Raw genomic sequence first — 23,862 nt, forward strand, 5'->3', positions numbered from 1 at the left:
TCTGACAAACAGAACATGCACATGAGACATCTGTGTAACCAAGGCATTGGGCTGGGTGGTTGTGACCTGATGAGTCCCATCAACAGCCTCACCCAAAAAAACCCAGCTAAGCACATCAGGTTGCTCAGCAATTAGTAATGCACAAAGGCATCCTGCCGTGATTCTGCTCCACACATCCTGAGTTCAGCTGCCCAGACCATGTCCTCAGCACCCTGCTCTGCACCCCACGCCTGGAGCCATCATGTTGTGGCTCCTCAGCCATGCCCGAACAATGACTGTGGGGTTTCTCCTTTCCTATGTGCTGCTCTTCCACAGCTGAAGCACAGCAGCTGATTTTTTGCCCGCTCTGGGAATGGACACTGAGGGCAGGGGGTGCAGAACACTTACAAAGGTCCCTCTAGCTCTTCCTCTCTCATTTGGACCAGTGAATTCTTTTGTTCCAAGCCGGGACTTGTCAAAGCCTGTTGTGCTTTCCTCCCTCTCCTCAGTCTCCTCAGGATACTCCTCTGCTTTGACCGAGTGAGAGGAACGTGACGAGGAGGAACTGGATCTGGATCTCTCCCGTACCCGTCGGTGTTTCCTGTTTCAGGGATAGGAAATGGAGGTGAGTGGGACACCAACAGGGCTGGTACCCTCCCCTGTGCCTTATCTGCCCCACAGAGCCGGTACCTCCCCCGTGCCTTGTCTGCCCCACAGAGCCGGTACCTCCCCTGTGCCTTGTCTGCCCCACAGAGCCGGTACCTCCCCTGTGCCTTGTCTGCCCCACAGGGCCGGTACCTCCCCTGTGCCTTGTCTGCCCCACAGAGCTGGTACCAGCCCTGTGCCTTGTCTGCCCCACAGAGCTGGTACCCTCCCCTGTGCCTTGTCTGCCCCACAGAGCTGGTACCCTCCCCTGTGCCTTGTCTGCCCTACAGGGCCGGTACCCTCCCCTGTGCCTTGTCTGCCCCACAGGGCTGGTACCCTCCCCTGTGCCTTGTCTGCCCCACAGGGCCGGTACCCTCCCCTGTGCCTTGTCTGCCCCACAGGGCCGGTACCTCCCCTGTGCCTTGTCTGCCCCACAGAGCTGGTACCTGCCCTGTGCCTTGTCTGCCCCACAGAGCTGGTACCCTCCCCTGTGCCTTGTCTGCCCCACAGAGCTGGTACCCTCCCCTGTGCCTTGTCTGCCCCACAGGGCCGGTACCTCCCCTGTGCCTTATCTGCCCCACAGAGCTGGTACCTGCCCTGTGCCTTGTCTGTCCCACAGAGCCGGTACCTGCCCTGTGCCTTGTCTGCCCCACAGGGCCGGTACCTCCCCTGTGCCTTGTCTGCCCCACAGGGCCGGTACCTCCCCTGTGCCTTGTCTGCCCCGCAGGGCCATTTCTTTATGCACCCCATCAACACGACACTATCCCTTCCCTACTGTGGGAAGGAAGAGCCTTAGTAAGGGCTTAGATCAGCTAAAGCACACAGGTAACACAGGTCCCAAGTCTTCTCCACAGAGAACTGCTTGCCTCTAAGGTGTTTACACCACTGCCTGAGACAAACCATGCATCCACAGAGCTTCAGCCAGAAACGAAGCCAATAGGAAAGGCTGCAATGAGCATTAAAGCAGAGCCATTTAAACCTGGCTGCTCTCTAGAACACAACAGGAACAAGGAAAGGTGACTCACCCATTCTGACACATGGAGCTTTCTCATTTACCTTTAACAGTTATTTTAGTGTTTCAGACAGATCTAATGATATCAAGAAGACTCCCAGAGGAACAACTCATGCCACTGGAGCGGTTATGTACCACGGCATGTACGCGGTGTCGTCTCCAACCTTAACGGCAGAAACACCAAATGCAGAAGGGAATGGCTAGTGGGTTTCCTACATACTTTTTCTTTGAGCCTTTGTGACTTTTCTCCGTTTTCTCAGCTGATCTTTCCCTTGAGTGACTTGAATCCCTCGAGTCCACCGACTCCCTGGACTTATCCCGTTTAAGATCTCTTTCCTTATGTTTTTTACGGCGTTCAATATCAAGGCGCAGGTCAACAGGGTCGTCTTTATATTTGCCCTCAGCCTACAAATGCAGGGAAGAGAGGAGAGTTTAACACAGGGCTTCCAGTGCGTGAGCTCAGCACCATAACTTTGCTACTGACTGCACAGACTTCTGGAGAACAGCTTTATCTGAGTGCTAGCCAACAATCCACTTTAAGATGTAAAATCCTGCGCTACAGCAAAGTCTGCATTCGTCAAGAATTTACTTTTCCTACTGCTTTTTAACTTCTCTTTTAAGCATTACAATAAATATCCTACTCACAGGGGAGGGAGAAATGCTGAAGCTGACACTTAGGGTATACCACAGCCAGTGAGGGATGACAATGACTTGGGATTATGTAGCAGGACTATGGCAGGTCAAAAACATCCGAGAGCCTGTGGAGGTCTGGCACTGAACAGCAGCACATCTGCTGTCCTGCTGACAGGCATCACCTACCAGAGGGCAAACAATTTGAACTACCAGGTCTGGAAGTAGCACTTTAGGAGAAGCAAAATTTGGTTGCTGCTTGGAGATACCCAAGAAGGCCATCACTGATCAAAGTGTAAGGGATGGAGGCCACCAAAATGCAGCAACCAAGTGCATCTGGAAGAAGGCCAACACCCCAGTGCCACGCAGCCTCTGACATCTCTCAAGGGGATTTACTCTGTGGCAGACATCACCCAGAGCACTCCTTCCCCCTCAGCTGGAAGGGAGACTGAGAGGTGCCAAGGAGTCAGCAGAGACAGGAGTATGAGCTTCTCCACACAGTGCCAGCTGACCATGGTGTTGCACAGAGCAAACACCAACAGCTGTATGAGAAGCACTCAGCTTCTCCGGGCTGTGTTACACTGATCATTGAAATGTGGCAACGCTTGCTTCAAGGTCTGTTTAAATTGCTGCTTAACAATGGATTGAGAGAGTTTCTTTGGCAAAGGAGAAGCTGCGTTACCTCTGTGTCCTCTAAGACCAGTGGCACCTGGAGGAGCCACTGGAGCAGCAAAGTGGCAGTGGCTGTGGTTCTGACCAACCCTGAGCTGGGGGAGCAAGAAGGGCTGTGCTCAACCGGTAGCTACTTCACTTACACGACCCTGACCTCGGCAACTGCAAGACTCACTATGCAACACAACATCACATTAATTGCCTCGAATTAAATACAGAGGGATTAGTTAAGTCTCTAGCCAGGAAATGTTTTTTACTTACATGAGTTTCTAACCACTTTTTTTTTGTACAAACAAACATGCCAAATAACGCAGGAGCCAGAGCAGGCGGGCTGTGCTTTGGTTTGGGGTGGCTTTTTTTGGGTGGTTTTGGTTTTGGTATTTTGCTCTTCTGCTTTCCCCAGGCAAAGAGCTTTTAATTCCTACTCTGAGAACAAAAGTGCTCCCGACAACGCTGGATGACAGATAAGTGCCAAAAGCAGCAGCAGCTCCCTTAGGTGGTACAGCAAACACCTATTTGGGTTTGTGGGAGGGCACGTCTGTTTCACACGGAAGGCTGGCCGAGCTGTTTGGAAACCAGGTTTATAATAGACTCTGCCAAGCTGATGCTCAAGAGTTCAGGCCCATCAAATCCATCTCACCATCGTCCATCTCAAGCCACAAGTGTGTTTGGGGGGGAAAAAATCGAAAACAAATATGAAACAAGTAAGGTTTGCAGCAGGACTGGTTTAAAAAGCTCTTCAAACTCAGTATGTATGAAGGTGAACAAACAAAGGTTCCAATCCCCAAAACATTTTGGTGAGGTTAAGCCTTTCTGTTAGCCATTTGTTTCACAGCCAGAACCTTGTTTAACAGTCAGCAAGCTCGGCTTAACCCCCCCAAAAAAAAGGCTAACTGACAGACAGCTAACACCAACTTCCAAACGGTCTGGATCTAGCTCGAAAGCTTCAAGTGTGGAGAACTAACGTTAAAGCAACAGCAAAATCAACACAGAATGGTACAAGTCAAAAGCTGTTAGAACATGATTTAGCATCTGCTTAAACAGTGTAGCTGGTTTAGCTCAAGTATTTAACTTTACTTCCCTCTCTTTTGACATGCATGTCTGTCTGTTTGCAAACACGGTTGGAAACATTGGGTGTAGACAATTGAGTTAATCATACTTACAAGCAGAAAAATATCACAAAAAGTCTCTTCTCTCATCAAGGGCACTTGCTCCAAAAATCCTCTCTTTTTTCTCAAGCTCACCTCAATTGACTTTGGGGTCATTTACCATAGTCTAAACCACTTCACAAAGGTTGTTGATACATTTTTTTAACAAAAATTAACCCTTTGTAGTTCATTTTTAGAATTATGCCCATCCTTAAAAGAAAAACACAAACTTAAGTAGAGAGTAATTTAAACAGGAACATCACTGTTAAGATCATGCCCAATGCACTCATTTTGTTGAATTACAAGTAAGCAGAGTTAACAGTTCACCTTGAAGCCAGGATCTCTGGGGCTTTTCGATTCCTCTTGAGAGAATCCATGTTTTCTAAAAGTACTGGGAGATATATCTATCCTCCTAAAAGGGAAGAAAGCACACAGCTGCAGTCTGTTGCTCTTCAGAACAACCTGAAGTTTGTTGTTTAGATCAAGTGGCACTGGAAGAGCCTAAGGGGTAGCCTCATTCGTGTTGATGAAGGTGTGAAGGGCAGCGTGGGGAGGATGGAGCCAGGCTCTGCTCAGGGCTGTCAGTGATAGGACAAGGGATAATGGGTGCAAGGTGGAGCAGAGGAGGTTCCATGTGAACATAAAGAGGAAATGTTTCACTGTGAGGGTGACAAAGCCCTGGAGCAGGCTGCCCAGAGAGGCTGTGGAGTCTCCATCTCTGGAGACATCCAAAACCCACCTGGATGCATTCCTCTGTGACCTGCTCTAGGTGGTCCTGCTCTGGCAGGGGGGTTGGACTCCACCTTTCAGGTTCCTTCCAACCCCTAACACTCTGTGATTCTGTGTAAAGCAGACCAGTTCTTCCAAAAGGTACTTAAAACTCCCCATACTATTCCATTCTCTTTTGTCTGAAGGTAGTTATAGACTTGAATTATTCCAGAACTACTCCAGAGTGGAAGAGAAGGAAATCTGAACCACCCTTGAAATGCTGAGATACTCGAGACACCAACCTGTGGATTTCAGGGCTCTTTTTGTTTTTAGCTGCATCCTGTTCCATTCCTTTCTTTAGATATTTGGTAAAGCGTTCATTCAGTGTCATTCCTGAAGACCCAAAGTGGTGCTCTGTGGAGGGGGGCAGTAAACAACACCAAAGCATTAACACCGGTTCCCTACAAGGATGAAGCACAGCAGCCCTACAGCCTGAGCGAGTTCAGGTGCCTGCATGTGGAGCACACTGCTGCTGAGAAGCTGGAATATTGTGTCCAGCTCTGGGCCCCTCAGTTCAAGAAGGATCTCAGGGAACTGCTTCAAAGAGTCCAGCACGGAGCCACAAAGCTGCTGAAGGCAGTGAAGCATCTCCCTTGTGAGGAAAGGCTGAGCTGGGTCTCTTCAGCTTGGAGAGGAGGAGCCTGAAGGGTGCTCTCATTCATGTTAACAAAGATGTGCAGGGCAGTGTCAGGAGGAGAGAGCCAGGCTCTGCTCAGTGATGCCCAATATAGGACAAGGGGCATGGGGACAAGCTGGAGCAGAGAAGGTTCTGTGTGAACATAAGGAAAAACTTTGTCACTGCGAAGGTGCTGGAGCCCTGGAGCAGGCTGCCCAGAGAGGCTGTGGAGTCTCCTTCTCTGGAGACTTTCCAGACCCATCTGGATGCATTCCTATGTGACCTGCCCTGCTCTGGCAGGGGGGTTGGACTGGATGATCTCTCGAGGTCCCTTCCAACCCCTACCACTGTGATTGTGTGAGCCATAACTAATACTGCTGACACATTTCAGTTTCACTCCTGAACCAAACCATTTATTCAACGAGTCACACGTTCTCTAGAAGACACACATTCTGAGTCACAGCCTCTCTGAACACTGCTCAGGTAAACCCAAAGATGTCTCTTCTGCCTTTCCAGCAGAGAAGTGATCTGTGTAAATAAAGACTCCCAGCTGAGCTGCTGTTCTCATCCATGTTCTATCTGCTGGCAATCAGCTCTCTGAGCATTAACCAGAGTGATGAAACCTGCTTATTGGGCAAGGGAGGAGTGACCTTCAGCTGAGGATACATGGACATCTGACCTACCTCTTACATGGTGGACTATAGTCACTATATGTTGAGCAAACAGTTCAGAAGGGCTCCGCTGGGACTGAGCAGACTGAATGTGGTGGAAAATGGAGCGGAATTCTTGCTCCTTTTTGTTGCTGTGCACCAGGTCCCGGCACAGCTTCCGTTCCTGAGCCAAAATGCCACTGGGACTGGAAAAAGAACAGACCACATGAAATGGAAGAGGGGGGTAAAAGGGAAGCAGTTGCAGATAAACAATCTCAGAAGTTGGAAGCTGACTTCACTCTTTATGTAGGATTGTGGAGGGACCTAAGGACATTCAACAGCACGAGCAGGGCACTCTTTCCAACCCCTCTAAACCACTGCAGTAGTTCAGGTCACTGCTTAGGTTGTGCTGGGAGGGCTGTGCAGGTATTGAACCCTCACAACCTGTGACACAAGAACCCCTTCTCACTCCACTCCTTGCAGTGATCCTTTGCTACTGTTGCTAAATTCCACCTTTGACACCCCCCAGAGCACATTCACACTCCCTCCCTTTGTACTGCTGTACAAATCTATTTTCCAGAATAATTTGTTTACTGCCTTAAGATTTCTTGAAGCAAAGCTGAGGAAGGCTCCCAGCGCTTCAGTAATGCTGTGCCGAGATAATCAGAGCAGTTAAACACACTCCAGACAATCAGGTGGCATTCAAACAGCATTGGAACTTCACTAAGCTTCTGGAAGCAAAAAGCCATCAAGTACCTGACTCTTCCCACAGCTCAGTGTAGGTGGAACCTGAGGCAGAAGCATCTACATGGTGAACTCATCTTATCTCTGGTGGTAGAAAAGTTCCTTAACCTCCATGCTACGCCTTCACCAGCTGCAAGCTGGTAACCACTCTATCCTCCCAGCACAAAACAAGAGAGTCACACAAGCATTACAATGGAAGAAAAAAATTAATTCCTGTTGCCAAGGAATGCAAATTGTGGTGCAATATTCTTTAGCCTTGCTCACACTTGGCCAGCACGTGAGGATCCTGGGAAGAGAAGCAGGAAAATCTCCTGTTTAGAGCTCTCAAACGACAGCAAATACTCACCGAGCCAGGTCTTCATCAAAGGAATCCATTCGAATATTGACCTGGGCCTCTCGAGTAATGGAGAAGGAAGATTTGCCAGGAGTTAGCCCCTCTACTTTGGTGCCTGGTTTCTCCTTAACCTCAGAAGTCTTCCTTGGTGGAGGGGAAGAACTTTTTTCCTGGCTCGATTTGTAAGTGGTCACTCTGAAATTCTTTTCGGGAACAAAGCCCCTGTGACCTGGTTCAGCTCTCTTGGATGTTGGTCTCTCTTCCTTTTTGGATCTCTCAGAGTAACTTTCCTCCTCCATTTCATCAGATTTCCTTTGCTTCTCTTTCCCAGGTGGCAAGAAGACCACACCTTCCCACTTTCCTGACCTATCCTCCTCTTGGCCTTTACTTGAAGTTGCCACAACTTTAGACATAAATTTGGGCTCGTCATCGAACTCGGAATCTTTTCGGCCCTTTGCTTTGTCTTTCTTTTCCTGCTCCTCCGTTTCCTCTTTGCCATAATGGCTTTCCTTGTGGAATTCTGGGACCTTGAGCTTGTCAAAGTCATCCCTGAACTTGTAGCGCTTGGGCGACTGGCTGCCGCGGTATCCCTTGTCCGAGTCGGCTTTGGACGCATAGGAGTCGGATTTTGCCTTTCCATCTGTTGATCCCAACTCAGAGAAATTCCCTTTTTCTTTACTTTTTTCTTTCTCAACATTTGTTACTTTCTGCTCTTTGTCTTTCCCATTCTCAGCCTTCTGCTCTTCCAGATACCTGTTCATAAAACAAGACATGGCAGAAGCTCTCTTAGTAAAGCTCAAACGGGTTCCACGCTTCGGCTGAGCGCAGGCACATTTCAGAGCTAGGCACGGACAGAAAGCTGCCTTTAGGCCTGGCAACAGTTAACACAGAGCAGATTTACTCAGCCTGGATTTAAGACTTTCAGTTCTCACTAGAGTCAGCAAATGTAGAAGAAAATGGATGTGCAGAACCGATGAGATGAGGCTCAAGAACAAAGACAAAACCAGCTTACCACAGAGTCAACTTTAAGGAAAGGAGTAACATCTTACCCAATCCGTTTATTTCCTCACAAACCTGGCTCAGGAGAACAACACATCAAAACTTTCAAACTGGGCTGTTCTGCTTTTAAACAACACACTGGAAAGAAAAGCCTCAAAAGCTACTTCAAATTTGGGAGGCAAGTTTCATAGGTAAGCTAAATATTTCATGACAAGACTGCAAATACAAATAAAAGCAAAAAGGTTAACAGAGGAGAAATACTTCTTCTGCTGGGAGAAGACAAAACACTTGCAATGAGAACAACAATGTATCCAGTTTCAAGCATCAGAACCCCCTTTAAAGCATTCCCTAAGCAAAACCCCAGCCTCCAGGGACCAGCTGCAGAGCCCAAGGACCTCAGTTCAGTGCCCTGGGAAGCCCAAACAGGAGTTACAGGTTTGGGGTGGTTTCTTTTTGAAGTTTCAGACATCCTTGACATAGAATCAGTATTACAACACTTAAAGAAATGATAAAGGGAAGGTTTTTAAAGTGCTTGTGAACGCTACAGTATCTTACAGAACAAAGTGTTGCACTCGGGCACCAACCTGCTGCCCAAGGAGACATGGGAGCTGGATACCTTCCCTATGGAAGGATATCTCCATCTCTATGAACTCTACAACTACCCAAGTCAGAAAACTAACTCCACCCTCCCACAGCACAGGGCTAGGTCTGGATTTTTGTTGTCATTTAGACAGCAAGCAGGACCAGCAGCTGGCTGCCACAGCACCTGCAGACCCGAAGGACCCTGCAGTGCTTATGCAGAGCATCTACATGTGCCCACTGGCTTTAGGAAACACCACAGGAGAGCCAAACACATCACTTGCCTCTTGGAGAAGGCTCCTCCTCCAGGAGCTGTGCTTTCCTCCTTCTGGGATGCTCCATATATCGAACTGATGGGTGTTGGACTTTTGCACACAGGGCTCTTCCTTGTTGGGCTCAAACCTGCCGAGCCGTGGTCAAAGGGACTCTGAGCCTGGAAGGAGGAGCTGCTGCTTTGCAGAGCAGAGCTCATCTGGGAGGGGTTGGACAGTGGAGGGCTCGACTTCTGCAGCGGACTCGGCCGAGGAGAGCGACGCCTGACCACGACGGACTGGAGGGGGCTTTTCAAGGCCGGACTGCGCTCCCTCGGGCTGAGCTCAGACACAGACGCTCTGGAGGCTGAGCTCGTACCATAGGTGGCCACCTCCTGCCACGGTTTTGATCCCTCAGACGCCTTTGCATCTTGTGCCGCCGCTCCTGAGAACGGCTGCTCCTTAGACTCATCCCCTTGGTTCTCCCCGGCGGCCTGAGAGCCTCGGGTGTCCTTGGAAGATGACTTCTTCTCCTTTCCGGACTTACGCTTGGAAGACTCAACTCTGCTATGATTCGAGGAAGACCGGGAAGAGGAAGACCTCCTTGACCGATCAGAAGATGACTTATCAGAATTTCTAGAATGACTTCTAGACCTGGGTGAAGGAGACCTCCTCTTGGGTGACCGGGAGCGAGACCTCCCTCTGCGAGGGCTGTAGGCCTGCCGGTAGTTTTGCCAGTTGGAGCGGTAATTCCCATAGCCCCCTCGGTTGTACTGGCCCCAGGGGTAGAACCCACGGTTGCGGCCACGGAAGTAATACGGTCTCCTGTACCCCCTGTTATGGCCTCGGAAATCCCGGTTCTGATAGACCCTGGGGTGGTTCCTCTCTCTGTTATGAGATGGAGAATATGATCTTGAACGAGACCTAGAACTGGTAAGAGAGAGGAAAAAGCAACGACAACAAATTACACACACAGTTTCTTCTGGCATCACAGCTTTTTACTGGAAGCCTTAGAAACAAAGAATTTGAAAATCCAAGCCTGGCCCCCAAAAATTCAGGCCTGGCCCCTGAAAATTCCACTCTTTGATTCACCCTCATCCAGCTGAGCTATTTATTAGGCTTCACCCTGCCCTGGATATGATTTCTATCTGCGGCGCTGCCAAACAAGTGTTTGATTTCAGGATCACTGCAGAGACCACGATGAGCACACAGTGCTCTTCAGTTCTTCTAGGATGAACATGGCTGCTAGCCAGCTTCAGAAAAGATCCCAGATTTTCCCCTTGTGTCCCAAGTTCTCACATGCTTTAGAAATTCTCATGGTCAAGGTGAAATCTCACTTTGCCACAAGAGCTAGATAAACCACTGCACCTCCACATGAGAAGAGAATTAGAGAGCAAACAGCACACTGCTCAATCGGTTTCAGTTTCAAAAGCCACAGTTCAGAAGCTGGAGCTCCAGAGAAGCAGGAGAGCGGAGGAATGTGCTCACTCTCCAGCCTGACACCACAAGATGGCATTGTTCAGAGTCCCTCTGCTCGCAGCCACACCAGGCAAGAACACTCCTGAAGGACAGAACTGAATCCACAAGTACAAAGCCTGTAAGAATCCAGACTGAAGTGGCCAAACATTTTGTTCCAATAGTCTCCTCTGTGGAATTTTTGGAGCTGCAGCTGTGTAACTGTTTGAAAGCCCCACTGCAGCTCAGGAGCATATGCCAGCTATACAGAACACGTTTCACAGCTGTTGGAAAACCAAACTGCTGCTGAAAGTCTGAGATTTTAGCTAAAACTTGTGTTAGTGAAGCAGCAAAAAAAAAGTTCAAACCAGTAAGTTAAATAGAGCAGATTGTTCAGAATGGAATTTGAGTGAATAATATTAATGAAAACCATTTCCACAATCTGGCCTTCCATTAAGAGCCTGTAGCTCTGCAACACTCAACTGCTGCACTCCAACAGACAGCTACTTTCACAGCCCAGCAGCACACAACTCCCTGCTGCTCTGTCGTTTTAGAGAGGCTTGCAGCAGGAAGATTTCACTCCAAGAGTTGCAGAGATTTGCAGAAATCTTTTCCATACAATTTGCTGTATTTAGCTTAAAAAGTAAGAATTCTCCCTCCTCTGAGAGTCCCCGTAACCAGCCAGCTCACAACCACTGCTCCGGCGTTAAAGCACCCACTGCTGTGCAACAGGGAAAAACCAAGACCTAAAGAAGGTAAGAAATATTAGGCAGACTCCAACACGACACAATACAGCACAGAACAACCAGTAAACCTACCAAATGAAGAGGCAAACCCATACTGTGGTGTATGCTGAAGCACACAATAATGGACTTTCATGCCAGGATACCACCAGACCTACCTCAGAGAGCATCCTAACGCCACACAAGACGACTTGGCCGCACTAACCCCCTCCATCCTGACTCTTTGTGTCAAAAAGGAGTTATTTACAAAGCACAAGCAGATTCAGCAGCAGCACAGAGGAAATGACCATGTTTGCACAGGGTGCCTTTGTTTTCAGCTGTCAAAGTTCCTTCAGAGCTAGGCAGCTATTCCCAAATGACCACAGATCTTCCAGCATTCCAGCCTCCTCCTGAAAAGAACGGGAGTCTCCGCCTCCAATTTACTTTTGTCATGCCCTCCACTCTCCAACTGTACATTTGTTAGAGCCTCTGCATTTTGAAACTCTCTCTTAATTGTTAACAGTTGCATGTGTTTACAGCCTAATGATTTTCAGAATGTGTGTTGAGAATATAAGATCAGTGAAAAAGCAGCTGATGCTATACCCTGTCCAAGCCCTAATGCCTTTGCCAGATACAGAATGTTTAGCCAGAAGCAAAGCATAAAGATGTTCTGCTATCCAGGGAAGGCTGAACCTTTGACTGGCCTGATCAGAATCAATTCAGGAACCCAAGAACAATTATTATGGACACAAGGTGATTTCTCAAAATGAGCTGCAGAGAAACTAACTTTGTGTACTTTACATCCACCTAGAACTAGCATTTCTGTTAACTGACTCCTGAGGGCAGGCACAGAGAAACAAGGGTAGTCCCTATTTTTTTCAGTAGTACCTTCAACTAAGAGGAAAACTTCTTTGAATTCATTTTCATCAAGAGGGGGGAAGCACAAAACACCTGCAAAAGCCCCCTCAAGGTTGGGATCAATTTAGAAAAGCCCAAAATATGTTCCTGTGTGACCTGACCGAGGTGACCCTGCTCTGACAGAGCAGCTGGACTCTACCTCCAGAGATCCCTTCCAACCCCTACCATTTTGTGATTCTGTAAAACTAAACAAAGAAGCACATTTTGCTGTGGATGTTCCCAGTTCTCTCTCCCCACTCTAGGACACACATCTAACCTCTCCAGTAGAGCAAAGTTCTGGTCAAAAGCAGAAAATTTTGGATGCCCCCTCCCTGGAGGTGTTCAAAGGCAGGTTAGATGAGGCCTTGAGCAGCTTGGTCTAGTGGAAGTGCTCCTGCCCGTGGCAGAGGAGTCAGAACTGGATGATCTTTAAGGTCCTTTCCAACCCAAACGATTCTATCAATCTCTGAATCATTCAACCTAAGACCACCATGGCCATATCTGGTTTTGTTCCTATTAAGGGAAAGAGACCTGCAGAGAGAAGTAAAATTATTGTTCACAGGGACCAGATTCAGGGCTCAAAAGCAGGCTCTCCACAGCGCTGATAAACAGTCACTGATGATTCTCTCAGCTCATGAAAACACAGCAGCACAGGCTGGCAGGAAACAGGACGCTGGCTACCCTGGAATCTAATCAAAGTCTTTCCCTGCAAAGTGACAAACCATCTGGGCAGGACAGAGAGGAAAACCAGTTACACCCTTTGGCTTCTGAGCTGCAGACACTTACCTGAGCCTGCGTTTTCTGGAGCGTGAGACAGAGCGGGACCGGGAGCGGGACTTGGAGAAGGAGCGGGACCGAGACCTCGAGCCAGACCTGGACCGGGACGAACGGGACCCAGACTTTGACTTGTTAGTTTTAGACATCTTGGCAAGCACCTGCCAGTGGCACCTGAAGGAAACAGGGAGGGAAGAGTATTTGAAAACAGTGAAGTCACAAGGTGGATTTGAGAACAGGGAACATCTGGCAGCCTGACAAAGCACAGAGTGACAGAAAGCTTGGTAAAACCGGAAACAGGAACGTTTGAAGCTGCTGCCTAACAACAGATGAATAGTGCTGGGCACAGAGCAGAAGGGTTATTTTTCCAGTCCAAGGAGGAAATCTGCAGAAAGACTAAAAAGCTTTCAATCCAGAGTTATTACAAATAGAAGTGCTACAGCTGAAAGCAGGGAGGCAAAGGCCAGGAGAAGGCAGAGACCATGGTGCTAGCTTAAGCAAGGACACCTTGAAAGAGCCAAATCAGCTCATTTTGGTCACACCACTATCAACACTGCCAGCTGGTTAAAGATCAACAAAAAATAGAAGGGCCTACCCCAAAAAAATATCCCAAAACCCTACCCCCAAACTCTTCTCTCCATTTTCAGGTGGAATTATGAACAAAAATGCTTATCCAAAACCCAGCAAACACAACCCTAAGAGCACGGCTCTGAGCACTCAGGTTAAGTCCTGCTTCCGTAGCTCAGGCAGTGACAAACACCTATCACCAGCCAGTTCTGCTGCAGCCAGAATTCAGACATCCTTCCAAATAGTCACAGTGAAAAAAAAAAAGGAAAGACTGATAATGGTACAACTTCTTTTTTTTCCACCTACTGATTAAAACTGGAGACATTTAGGTCTAAAGACACAACCCAGCAAGCAGCTCTGCTGCTGGATCCATTTTAAGCAAATTCCAGCGGCCTGACTTGCAATGTCTGCGCTTCCAGTCACTGCCCAAAGCCAAATTACATATATGGTTACCAAATCCTCCAGCTGCTGCCAGGGCCCTTTCAGGAACAGCAAAACACCCCAGGAGCAGCCAGTGGGAAAGTGGGTGGTTGCTCATCACAAGAGCTGGTACTTTCCAGAAATGGGAAGTTGACTTTTGTTTGAAGGAAAGAAATCAAGTTACATCTGCCTGTCCTTCCCTTTAACTGCACTCAAGATGCTGTATCAACTGAAGCAGTTTAAAATATTCCACACTGCAAAGTACAGAGGAGGGGGGAAGAAAAAAAACCCAAAAAGACTTCCTGTTCTATCAGGAAAAACTAAATTGCACCAGGGGTTAAGATCAAACAGCACTACCAGTGAGGAAGAGGAGTTCATTCCTATGCATGGTCAGTTTTCAGGGAAGGAATGTGTGAAAGGACCCTTTCTAAATATTTCCATCCAATTTACCAACTACACCCACTCAAACAGCAACATTTGCACTCTGTTGGTCAAAACAATCAGAAGATCAGCATAAGAAGTCAAAACGTGGAGGAGAAGCAGAGAGAAATGGCAACAGAAACTGCTAGAAGGTACAGAAAGCTGATCTGAATTACCTCCTGGGATCAAGGAGCTGCTCCCAACTGAATCCTGAATGGCTTTGATGCAGGAAAACCACAGGAAAAAAGCTACTTTGTCAGGACATTACAAATACACCCCACAAACTGTGTAATTTCAGGACAGCTCTCTACTAAATGACTACCCTGGAGTTCAAGAACAAGCCACACTCAGCACACATCATCAGTTACCTTTATTTACACTGAACCCTGAACCGCCTGAACTACTTTAATGGACTAATATCACGAAACCAGCTTTCACCACAGCTCTTCTGCTGTGCCCCTTCCAAAAGGGCTCATTTGCCAAGGAAAAGCACCTGGGCAGAGCAGACTGACCAAGCAGCAGCAACTCCCAGTCAGCCCTGAGAAGGCCCCAAAAGAGATTTTAAAGGTATCACTTGCTTTGAGCTGTTTCAGAGCCGCTGCACTTCGCTTTGATCCGCAGCACTCGCCAGCCAAGCACCACTCTGGTATGTGAGCTGTGTGCCAAAAGCTCTCTTGCCTCAGAAGTGTTTTGGGTTGGGTTTTTTTTTTTTACCTTTTTTTTTTTTTCCTCAAATCTTTGTCAATATTTTTAAAGTTGATTCATTCCTAATGTGTGAGGTAAACCCTGACCAGAATAGAAACTGAGCTGCTGTGCTCGATCAGTGCTCAAAAGGTTAAACAAATGAAAACTTGGAGTCATTTCAGCTCCCCTGTGCTGACACTGCAGTTGTAAAGTCACTGTGATATATATTTCATTGGTCTAGGAATTACTAACTGACCCAGATAAAGTGTGTGAAGACACCAGTGAAGACAAGGGCCAAAGCCAACCCTCTTTGATGTTTGGCAGGAACCTTTGAGGATGGTTTTCTGCAGAGATCCACTGCTACTCCTTAACTAGAACAAAAAAGGGCAGATGTCTCTGAGGATATTTCTGCTGTTGATGAGCACTTGGACTAATCACTGCCTTAGCAACAAGGCCCATGCAGAAAATCCCCAGCATGACAATACAATGAATTATTCATCTACATTCAAAACTTAATCCATGACAACACTTAATCATGGCAAAGCTTACAAATGATCTGTTTTACAAGACTATTTTTAATCCAGATCGATTCTGTGACCCTCTTCATGAGTCTTGCTGACAAATAAGGAGAAGTTAAGCTGGAGAATCAAGAACCTGGAAGCCTCTCACTCTCATAGATTCATAGAATGGTTTGGGTTGGAAGGTTCCTTAAAGTTCATCCAGTTCCAACCCCCCCATGCCATGAGCAGGGACACCTCCTACCAGCCCAGGTTGCTCAAGGCCCCATCTAACCTGGCCTTGAAAACCTCCAGGGAGGAGACATCCACAACCTCCCTGGGCAATCTGTTCCAGTCTCACCACCCTCACTGTAAACAATTTCCTTCTAATATTCAGCCTGTATCTGTCCTCCTCAAGCTTCTCAAAGTGCCTCCCAAAGTTTGGAGGCTATTTCAAGAAGCAAACTTTGCCTTCTCCATTTCAAAAGCCACACCAAGCAATCCATCAAACCACGTAAAGAGGGGAAAGCAACAGAGGAACAAATGCTCCTCCTAAGCCACCACAAAGGACTCTGCATGGAAGCAGTGTCAGGAAAGCTAAAAGTTTTGCCTGGTTTGAGTCTCCTGGCAGAACTCCTAAAAGAAGAGCTCAACCCTGCTGCGTGGCAATGAAAAACAAACAAATCACTCAAGAGACTCTTACTGTTGGACACAGCACCAGCTCCCACAGCCTCAGAATAGGGTTATTCAGAACAGGTAGAGAGAATTTATGGGCACTGATTAACATCACTGCAAGGCTTCAAAGCTTTAAGAGTGGGCACAGAAATGGAAGTTTAACACCTGCCACCAGTATGAGAGTGAATAATGCAGGTGAAGAGGGGGAAGCACAGTCCTCTTCTGCGCAAAGCAATCAGGGTGTAAATCCAAAGAGCACTCTCTCAACAGAGCTTGTCTTTCCAGGACACCCAAGAGTCTTTCACAGAGCTGGTGTATTTTACCCTGTTTACCAGCTATGTGGAAGGACAAACCACAACATTCCAAGTCATCAGGCAGAGGTTTTTCTTCATAATGTGTTTGGATAACACATGGCACACACTCCTTCAGGCACAGCAACATTAACAATGAAAGGATTCAACAGTTTAACTTGCAGTGCCCAGGATAGAAGGGATACAAGAAGACATCTTACAGACTCCAGGGCAGGCAGTTCTACCACCTTTGAAGGTTTTATTTTCCATCATGTACCCACCTGCTTGTGCAGGTTCACACCTTGCAGCCTTCAATAGTCAGTTTTCACTGTCTCAGCTTTGTCAATTATGAAATCAGGAAGCAAACCTGAAATGAGAAGAAAATGCACTGAAGCTCCTTTGTGAGTACTTTGTTGTCCATATCATCCCCAGGAGCTTCCTTAAGTGCCTTTTTTTCCTAACCCATATGAACCAAGACCACACTCAGGAAGCAGGACCAGCTAACCTTTCTTCCAGTCATGGAAAGCAAGAAACGTGCTCAACACTCTCTGCTGGAGCAGAACAGCCAGTCCAGGACTCTGCTATTCCAGAACACTGTAAAGAACATTTCTATATGCCAAGAGCTGGGTCAAATGAAGAACATCTCTTCTTTCACAATGCCTTCTTCCAGGGCTTTGTTCCCCCACTTCCAGCTGGCCTGCAGTACTTGACTGTCTCTTTCCACCCTTCACTCCTTTTTCTGAGGTCTTTCAGGCAGTACTCATCATTCCTTCAGACCTTTCACAGATGCTGCAGCAGAACAGAGCCACCAGTGCACAGAAAAGCCTTTAAGAGAACCTTACAGCTGAAACTGCTCCAGCTCCAGCGTGTCATCGAGGATTGCCACAGCAGGGAGCATTTGCCAGCAGAGAGAGACAACCACAGCAGACGTGGCCCCACCAAAAGCAGTTTCTCTTTGTGTCTGCCTGTAATACACCGAGCATAAACACTCTGAACAGTTGGGAACAACTGAGAGGACTCCTGAGCACACCTTGGGAGCACTCCTGACAGCAGGCTCAGTTTATTGCGCAGTGTTTACAAAACATTAACTTGTAAGTTTTAAAATGTTTTGTGCAAGCAGCTGTAGAAAGCTCTCTGTGACTGTGGCAGGGAAACAGAAATTGATTTGTTCCTTTCTGGCCAGGGCTTAATGAAATTGTTAGGGTTTGTTTTGCTTCAAGACCCAAAGCAAACAAGACAGCACCTCATTAGAGAAACTATTTCTGCCCGAGTGTCTTGTCATTCATTTAGTGTCCTCCAGCACAAGCATTCAGCTGGGGAGAAGCAGCTGAACTCCTGCTTTCTGTGCACAGAATACCCTTCATTATCAGGGAATTCAACTCTCCTTCAGCCAGCTCCACAATTCATAATCCTGAGCTCCAAAACCCAAATGAGATTAGTTAATGCTAAAAAAGAAATATAATCCTACAGCACATCTTACCCAGGGCACTCTGTATGACTAGGCAGCAGCAGCCACTGCTCACAGACACAGAGCTACACAGTAAAACCCAGCTTCATCCCCCATAAACCAAGCTTTTGAACATTTGGATAAGATACCCAAAAGGCTTACAGCAATTTAAACTGTGGCAGCCCCTGTGTTAGCCAACAAATTCTCTCTTCCTTTCTCTCTCTCTCCAACTTAAATCCCCAGAAAGCAAAAATTATTTATTGCTGATAATTTAAAAACCAACTAAGCTGGAGGCTCTCTGGGTATCTCCTGAAAGACACAGAACAGTTACAGCCACAACTGAATCTGTCCTAAAGGATTCACACATTTACTCTTCACACATTTCACCACAAAAAGACCAGCTCCAGAAACTTTCCTTTAGAAGCTGCAGAAAGCAAACCCATTCATTTACTCTTAAGCCAGCACCTGATTTCCCTCTACCTGAACCTGAAACCTTGCTACCTGAGGGAAAACGGAGAAGGATTTCAGTGACTTGGGATAACATTAAAAGTTGTTTAACAAAATTAACCTCCCATGGCAGGGACAGCCATCAGAACAGGCTGGCCCTGAGCCCTGCCAGGCTGCAAAACAGGTAACTGCCTCTCCACAGCAACCCTGGTACACATGGAATCAGCTTATTTGACCAGGCAGCCCCCTGTGCTGTGTGTACATACCTTGTATAGGTCTCCCATCAATGATGTTTCTCAATGCAGCTTTAGCAGAAGCAACAGAGCTTTCACCTAAGTTAAAGAGAGGGAAAAATCAAATTTAAAGTCATTAAGATCCTGGATAAAGCTCACATTTTACAAGCACAGGGAAGGACCCTGATTCTGCCATTCATCCCAGCAGCTATTCCCAGTGAAAAAAAAGACACAGCTGCCAAAATGACTTGATCTAATCAGACAGTGAATAGACAGATCCTTAACTGGGGAATCTGACCTCATCCACAGCCCTACAAAAGCAATTAGCTGCAAAAACTTACAGAGATACACAGGGCCTGAAATAATCAGGTGCCCTCCTAAATGCCAGGTGTACAGCCCTCTGTTACAGCACAAATTAACATAATTAATAACAAGCCTACCTCCCCAGAGAACAGAATTTCAGCCTAACACCCCCCACACCATCACCTTTATGCTCTGGAGCAGACACTCCCAGGGTTACTGCCAAGCTTCCACTTTAGAAGCCTTCACCCAGAGGCACGGCGAGTGTGGGCAGCAGGGCAACCACGGGCAAGCTGGGCAGGGTGCAGCCCCTGGCATTGAAGCAGAGGCTGCTTTGGGCTCTGTGCAGCTCCCTGACTCTGTAAATCATGACAAGCTAAAAATGGCCAGATGACAAATCTGGAGACAAAATGATGAGCAGGCCACTGGCTCTCCTACCCAAGGAGAGGCAGCTCTAAGCAGGGCTCTGCAAAGAGGCCTCCTTGAGCAAGTGCAACAGGGGAGAATTCCACCAAGTATTTTCATAGGGGATAGGAAAAAGGGCAGTGATGGAAAACTTCCTTGGGTGGGAAATGACACCCCTCCCACAGCAGGACCCCCCTGCAGCAAGGCTGGGTCCCCTCTCCCTGTGTCACCATTATTGTCTCTTTATGGACGAGACAGCTTCCGGTTGCCATGGAGGGGAGCAGCGCAAACACAACTCGCAGCTGGCGTGAAATGTAATCCGTGATGTGACTATTCATAGCTCTGACACAAGAAAGCTAAATTAAGCAGGAACTCTTCACTTTCTCAAAGCCACCCCTCGGCCTCTCCAGTGCCCTGTTTCACTGTGACCAGGGGAAGGATATTTTCCTTCATGGCAAGAGGGACTCCCGACCTACAAACCCAGCCCTGTCACCCAGAAACAAAATGGCACTGACTTGTTTCCAGGCACCACTCTGGCCTGACTCCAGCAGGGACAGAGGAGATGAGATCTTTTGCTGCATCTAACAGCTTCTCCTCATCCTAGGAGCCATTACAGAAACCCAGAGAGCAGTTTTAAGCCACACTTCCAGGCTTGCCCAGCAGTGAGGGTTTGCTGAACACCAGGACAGAGCAGTGAGGTCAGAGCTGTGCCACACAGGAGGTGAGCAGCACAACCCTCCATGTCTACCCTTGGCTGCTCACTCAGCCTTGAAGCATCACCTTGTCCAAGCTCCCCTGGAAGCCAGAACAGCTTTTGCAATCACCACCACCATTCCTCTCCCTCTCAGTGCCCATGGCCTAAACTCCATGGCTCAGTACAGAGCAAGAATTTTACCACAGAGGAACTCTCTGTACAATGGTAAGGCAGAGGAAACCTCACCACCCAAACCCCTCATTACTCTGCTGGCACAGGCAGCCATTAAACACAGCTCAGAATCTTGTAAACTTTTCCAGGCATGGAAAAAAGTTGAAGGGCTAGAGAGCTGCTGAAGTGATTACCAAGTTCTGACATGGCAAGTGGTCACTTTGCAAAGACAAAGGCAAGTGAGCTAAAAGAAAGGTAAAGAAATAATTATAATCAAGCTTCTGGCAGAACTGCAGAGTTCTTCCAAGGAGCTCTTTGTAACACAGCTAAAGGGAACACCACAGGTCTGCAGTGAAAAGCATCCTCAGGCTTAACCAGCCCCAACTCAGCACTTCCAAGGCCTCTCAAAGCAAGACTTCTTTTACAGTGAAGTGGGAGCAGGTAAACAGTGACAACACTGCTGACTTGCACAGACTGTCACCTACTTTTATATCAGGGTGGTTTATACATGTGGTGTATTTGTGTTCCATGTCAGGTGTTCTCCTGCTTTTCTGCAGCATGTCAATCCCTGAGCCCTGGCCTGACCCCAGTGACTCTTTTCTTAACTAGTTTACAAAGCTCCCCAGCTTCAGAAAGCTGAAAGAAACCAGCAGCCAGCCAAATGACATTTTCATAGCCCTAACAGCAGAACAATTCATGTCTGATACACAGGACACAACTTGCATTGAAACAGAAGTTAAGAAGTTAAGGTGAGGGAGCAGGGCTGCTCTGAAATCCCAGCACACAGGGAACCTCTTTCCAGAGGTGGAGAGCTGGCAGAGACATGAAGGTAGCAAGGAAGGGGAAAAAGTAGGAAGACACTTGAGTGTAACTCAGCAGGAAGAGAGACATGACTTCTGCAGACAAAGCACTACAGGCACACATCCATCACCACACACCTGCCAGTGCCCACAGCTGGTCTGTATGGACATCTGGCAGGGCAGCGAGACCTGCCACTGCTCCTGTGCCCATAGTGCCCACCCCTGGCCCACATGGATACCCAGCAGGGCAGTGAGACTGCCACTGCTCCTGTGCCCACCGTGCCCACACCTGGCCCACATGGAGACCCAGCAGGGCAGTGAGACTGCCACTGCTCCTGTGCCCACAGTGCCCACACCTGGCCCACATGGATACCCAGCAGGGCAGTGAGACTGCCACTGCTCCTGTGCTTTCACAGCCAGCAGCTTGCAAAGGTACCAGTGCTGTGGATGCCTCCTTGCCACGGCCAGGTTGTTTCTTTACAGGAAACTGGCAGGCAGAAGGTTTCACCTTTCGATCCCTGGATAAAAATGGATGCTGAGTGAGCAGGCAGCAGGGTTCTGGCACCCTTGCCAGCGGCACCACACTGCCCTGTGCCTGCCTCCTTCCCCCAGGCAGCAGCTCCAGCTGAAGAGGAGCTCACTGTGCACACTGCAGCCAGTCAGACCCCAGAGCTCTGCAAGCCCCCTGTGCTGGGGTCACGTCATTCAAAGACCACACAGCCTTCCCTGCAATCAAAAGGCAGCTCAGAACACTGAGGCCTATCTGCTGAAGGACAGCTTCAGGAGCAGCATTTCTGCAGTGTCAGCTTCCTAGGGACTTCAGAAACAACTCCTGAAACTGACTTCTCACAGTGCCCCTTCCTGCTCCTGCTAAAGCAGGAACAATAACTCACAGCAAGGAGAATATGAAACAAAGATACATAACAGGATCCAAAGAAAACGTGGACACAAGATCCCATGTCACAAACCCACACATTTTAGACGGCTCTCTGCCTTATTCCATCCTCTGACCTGCTGCCAGATTGCATAACTAATGCTACAGTTCACAAATCAGCCATTTCCTTACCCTGTGCTGGGCACCTGCAAGTGCCAGACAAAGTGCACAGATGAACTCCACTCTCCAGAAGAAGGCACTGCTGTGCCTAAATACTCTTTCTCTTTCTGCCTCTACAATATGCTGCCTTAAAGGCAATCAGAGAGGCTGAGCTTCAAAACATGTATTTTTAAAGGAATGGGAGCTGGGTTATGCAATGCAAACCTAAAGAACAGATTTGCTCCTTGGCCATAGCACTGGAGGGCAGCAGCCACACAAAAGGCACACTAAAAACAGCTGCTGACCTCACCCTAAACACTGACAGAGCCACCTGGCCTCGCTGCTGGCAGGGAGGAATTCTGCAGGAGGCCTTCCCAGAGAGAAGCTGACTGATTTCATTGTCTGTGCTGAGGAAAGAGCATCCTGAAAAGGGCCTGCAGCCTTGCACACACGTGCTCTGTGCTGACACTGCTGCACAAGCAGCAGATAAAGGCTCTTGTCCTTCCAACCCTCAGCTCTGAGGCAACCCAAAAAGCTTTCCAAACAGCTTTCCATCGAATTTACTTCAGCGAGTTAATCTGTTCTTACACCACAGCATCAGACACATCGTTGTATGACTTAAAAATCAGGAATGAGCATCCCACCTCAGAGGAGTCCTGAGGAAATGCTGCTGCACACACAGCACCATCCATCCCACACCTCCACACTCCCCACCCAGGAGCATACAGCAGCGAACTCGCATCTCCCAAGGCTACTACACAGAGCCCTGCTTATGCCAAACTCACTGCATCACCTCCTGGCACACAACCGCGCTCAGAAAGCTGCTTGGGAGGAAGTGACAGGGAACGTACTTATATAAACCAACACGCTGATCTCCCCCAAACAACAAGAGTTAAGGAAATGAGCCCTTGTCAGTCTGCTGAAGATGAAGAGAGGCTCATGCGTGCCTCTGTGCCCCTCCAAAGCCCATTTGATCACATCTTCTGAGGGTCCACCGAACCGTAGTTTTAACCGAGATGGAGAGCTGGGCATACAAGTTGCCAAACCCATCCCGCTGGACCGAGCAGCACGCGGTGCTGAGGGTCGGTGCTTGAGCCGCACACCATCGGCGGAGAGGTATCAACCACAGCTCACGGGGCCATGGCTGCGGCCCGGACAAGTTGCCACCCCTGCAAGCTCGTCCCCTCGGGAGTACAAGCAGCGTCTCCTGCGCCGCTGCGAGCATGTGGAAAACCCAGACACAGGCCATGACCCGGCGAAGGGAGGAAACCTCCGTGAACAGGCCGAAGGCCCGATGCGGGGGAGGAGTCTCTGGGGATGAGGCCCTGAGGCCTGGGTGAAGAACGGGAATCTCCAAGGAAGACTGAGTCGGTACAAGGGGACGAATTTCAAGAAGCAGGTTCGGCTGGAGCGGGACAAGGGAAGACTCTGCAGACAGGCCTCGGGAAGCTCCGATCAGCCCCGGAGATGGGAGGAGGTGGAGCCAGGCTCGGCCACGAGGCCTCGCCCGGACCGGGCTCCGGGAGAGCCCCGTCGCCGCGTTCAAGCCTCGCCCGGGGGACCGTGGGGCCGCGCCCGGCACGTGGCGGGAGGGCAGCGCCGCGCTGAGGCCTGGGGCGGGGATGGGGACAAGGCTCGGCCAGGGTGGGCGGCACAGCCGCGGAGGGAACTCGGTGTGAAACGGAAGGAAGGGAAGGGACGAGAAGAGCTCAGTGGCGGAGAACAGGGCCGGGCCCCGCCGCGCCAGGCCTGGCCAGGCCTACCCACACTCACCGGATCCGCTCCGCCCGCGGCCTCCTCAGCAGCCAGGCGCCTCCACCTCCTCCGCACGCACTTCCGCTTCGCGCGCGCTCACCGCCCGCCCGCCAGGGCTGCCGGGAGCCGCAGTCCCAGCCCCACGGCGC

General features: G+C 48.8%; 1 protein-coding gene across 3 annotated transcripts; it reads right to left on the reverse strand.

The window, feature by feature from the left end:
• Positions 1 to 292: 292 nt before the first annotated feature.
• LOC137461462 (thyroid hormone receptor-associated protein 3-like) lies at positions 293 to 23,805 on the reverse strand. Of its 3 annotated transcripts, XR_010993384.1 has the most exons (12): positions 23,732 to 23,804; positions 18,589 to 18,654; positions 16,710 to 16,795; positions 12,888 to 13,049; positions 9,061 to 9,957; positions 7,211 to 7,951; positions 6,154 to 6,326; positions 5,097 to 5,208; positions 4,414 to 4,498; positions 4,102 to 4,296; positions 3,200 to 3,588; positions 1,952 to 2,041 (listed from the first exon to the last, which is right to left on the reverse strand). XR_010993384.1 is itself a non-coding variant. In XM_068171190.1 (11 exons), exons 4-11 carry the CDS (start codon positions 13,022 to 13,024, stop codon positions 295 to 297), a joined length of 2,616 nt encoding a protein of 871 aa, XP_068027291.1. In that variant the 5' UTR covers positions 13,025 to 13,049; positions 16,710 to 16,795; positions 18,589 to 18,654; positions 23,732 to 23,805; the 3' UTR covers positions 293 to 294. The 3 variants fall into 3 exon arrangements, 1 of the variants encoding a protein (XP_068027291.1); XM_068171190.1 differs by lacking the exons at positions 3,200 to 3,588; positions 4,102 to 4,296 and adding an exon at positions 293 to 580 and having other exon boundaries at positions 1,857 to 2,041; positions 23,732 to 23,805; XR_010993385.1 differs by lacking the exon at positions 3,200 to 3,588 and having other exon boundaries at positions 1,954 to 2,041.
• Between the last annotated feature and the right edge of the window lie 57 nt (positions 23,806 to 23,862).

The sequence above is a fragment of the Melanerpes formicivorus genome, unplaced genomic scaffold (genome assembly GCF_026170545.1).
Source record: "Melanerpes formicivorus ecotype bairdi unplaced genomic scaffold, bMelFor1.0.p_v2 SCAF_2270, whole genome shotgun sequence".
NCBI classification, from domain to species: Eukaryota; Metazoa; Chordata; class Aves; order Piciformes; family Picidae; genus Melanerpes; species Melanerpes formicivorus.

Excerpts from the sequence above, each read along its gene's own strand:
- LOC137461462 (XM_068171190.1), bottom strand. The coding sequence starts at position 13,024 with ATGTCTAAAACTAACAAGTCAAAGTCTGGGTCCCGTTCGTCCCGGTCC. Across the intron at positions 7,952-9,060 it reads GGAGGAGCCTTCTCCAAGAG|GTATCTGGAAGAGCAGAAGG; the intron begins GCAAGTGATGTG and ends TTTTATGAACAG. Across the intron at positions 581-1,856 it reads CACAAAGGCTCAAAGAAAAA|GAAACACCGACGGGTACGGG; the intron begins GTATGTAGGAAA and ends TCCCTGAAACAG.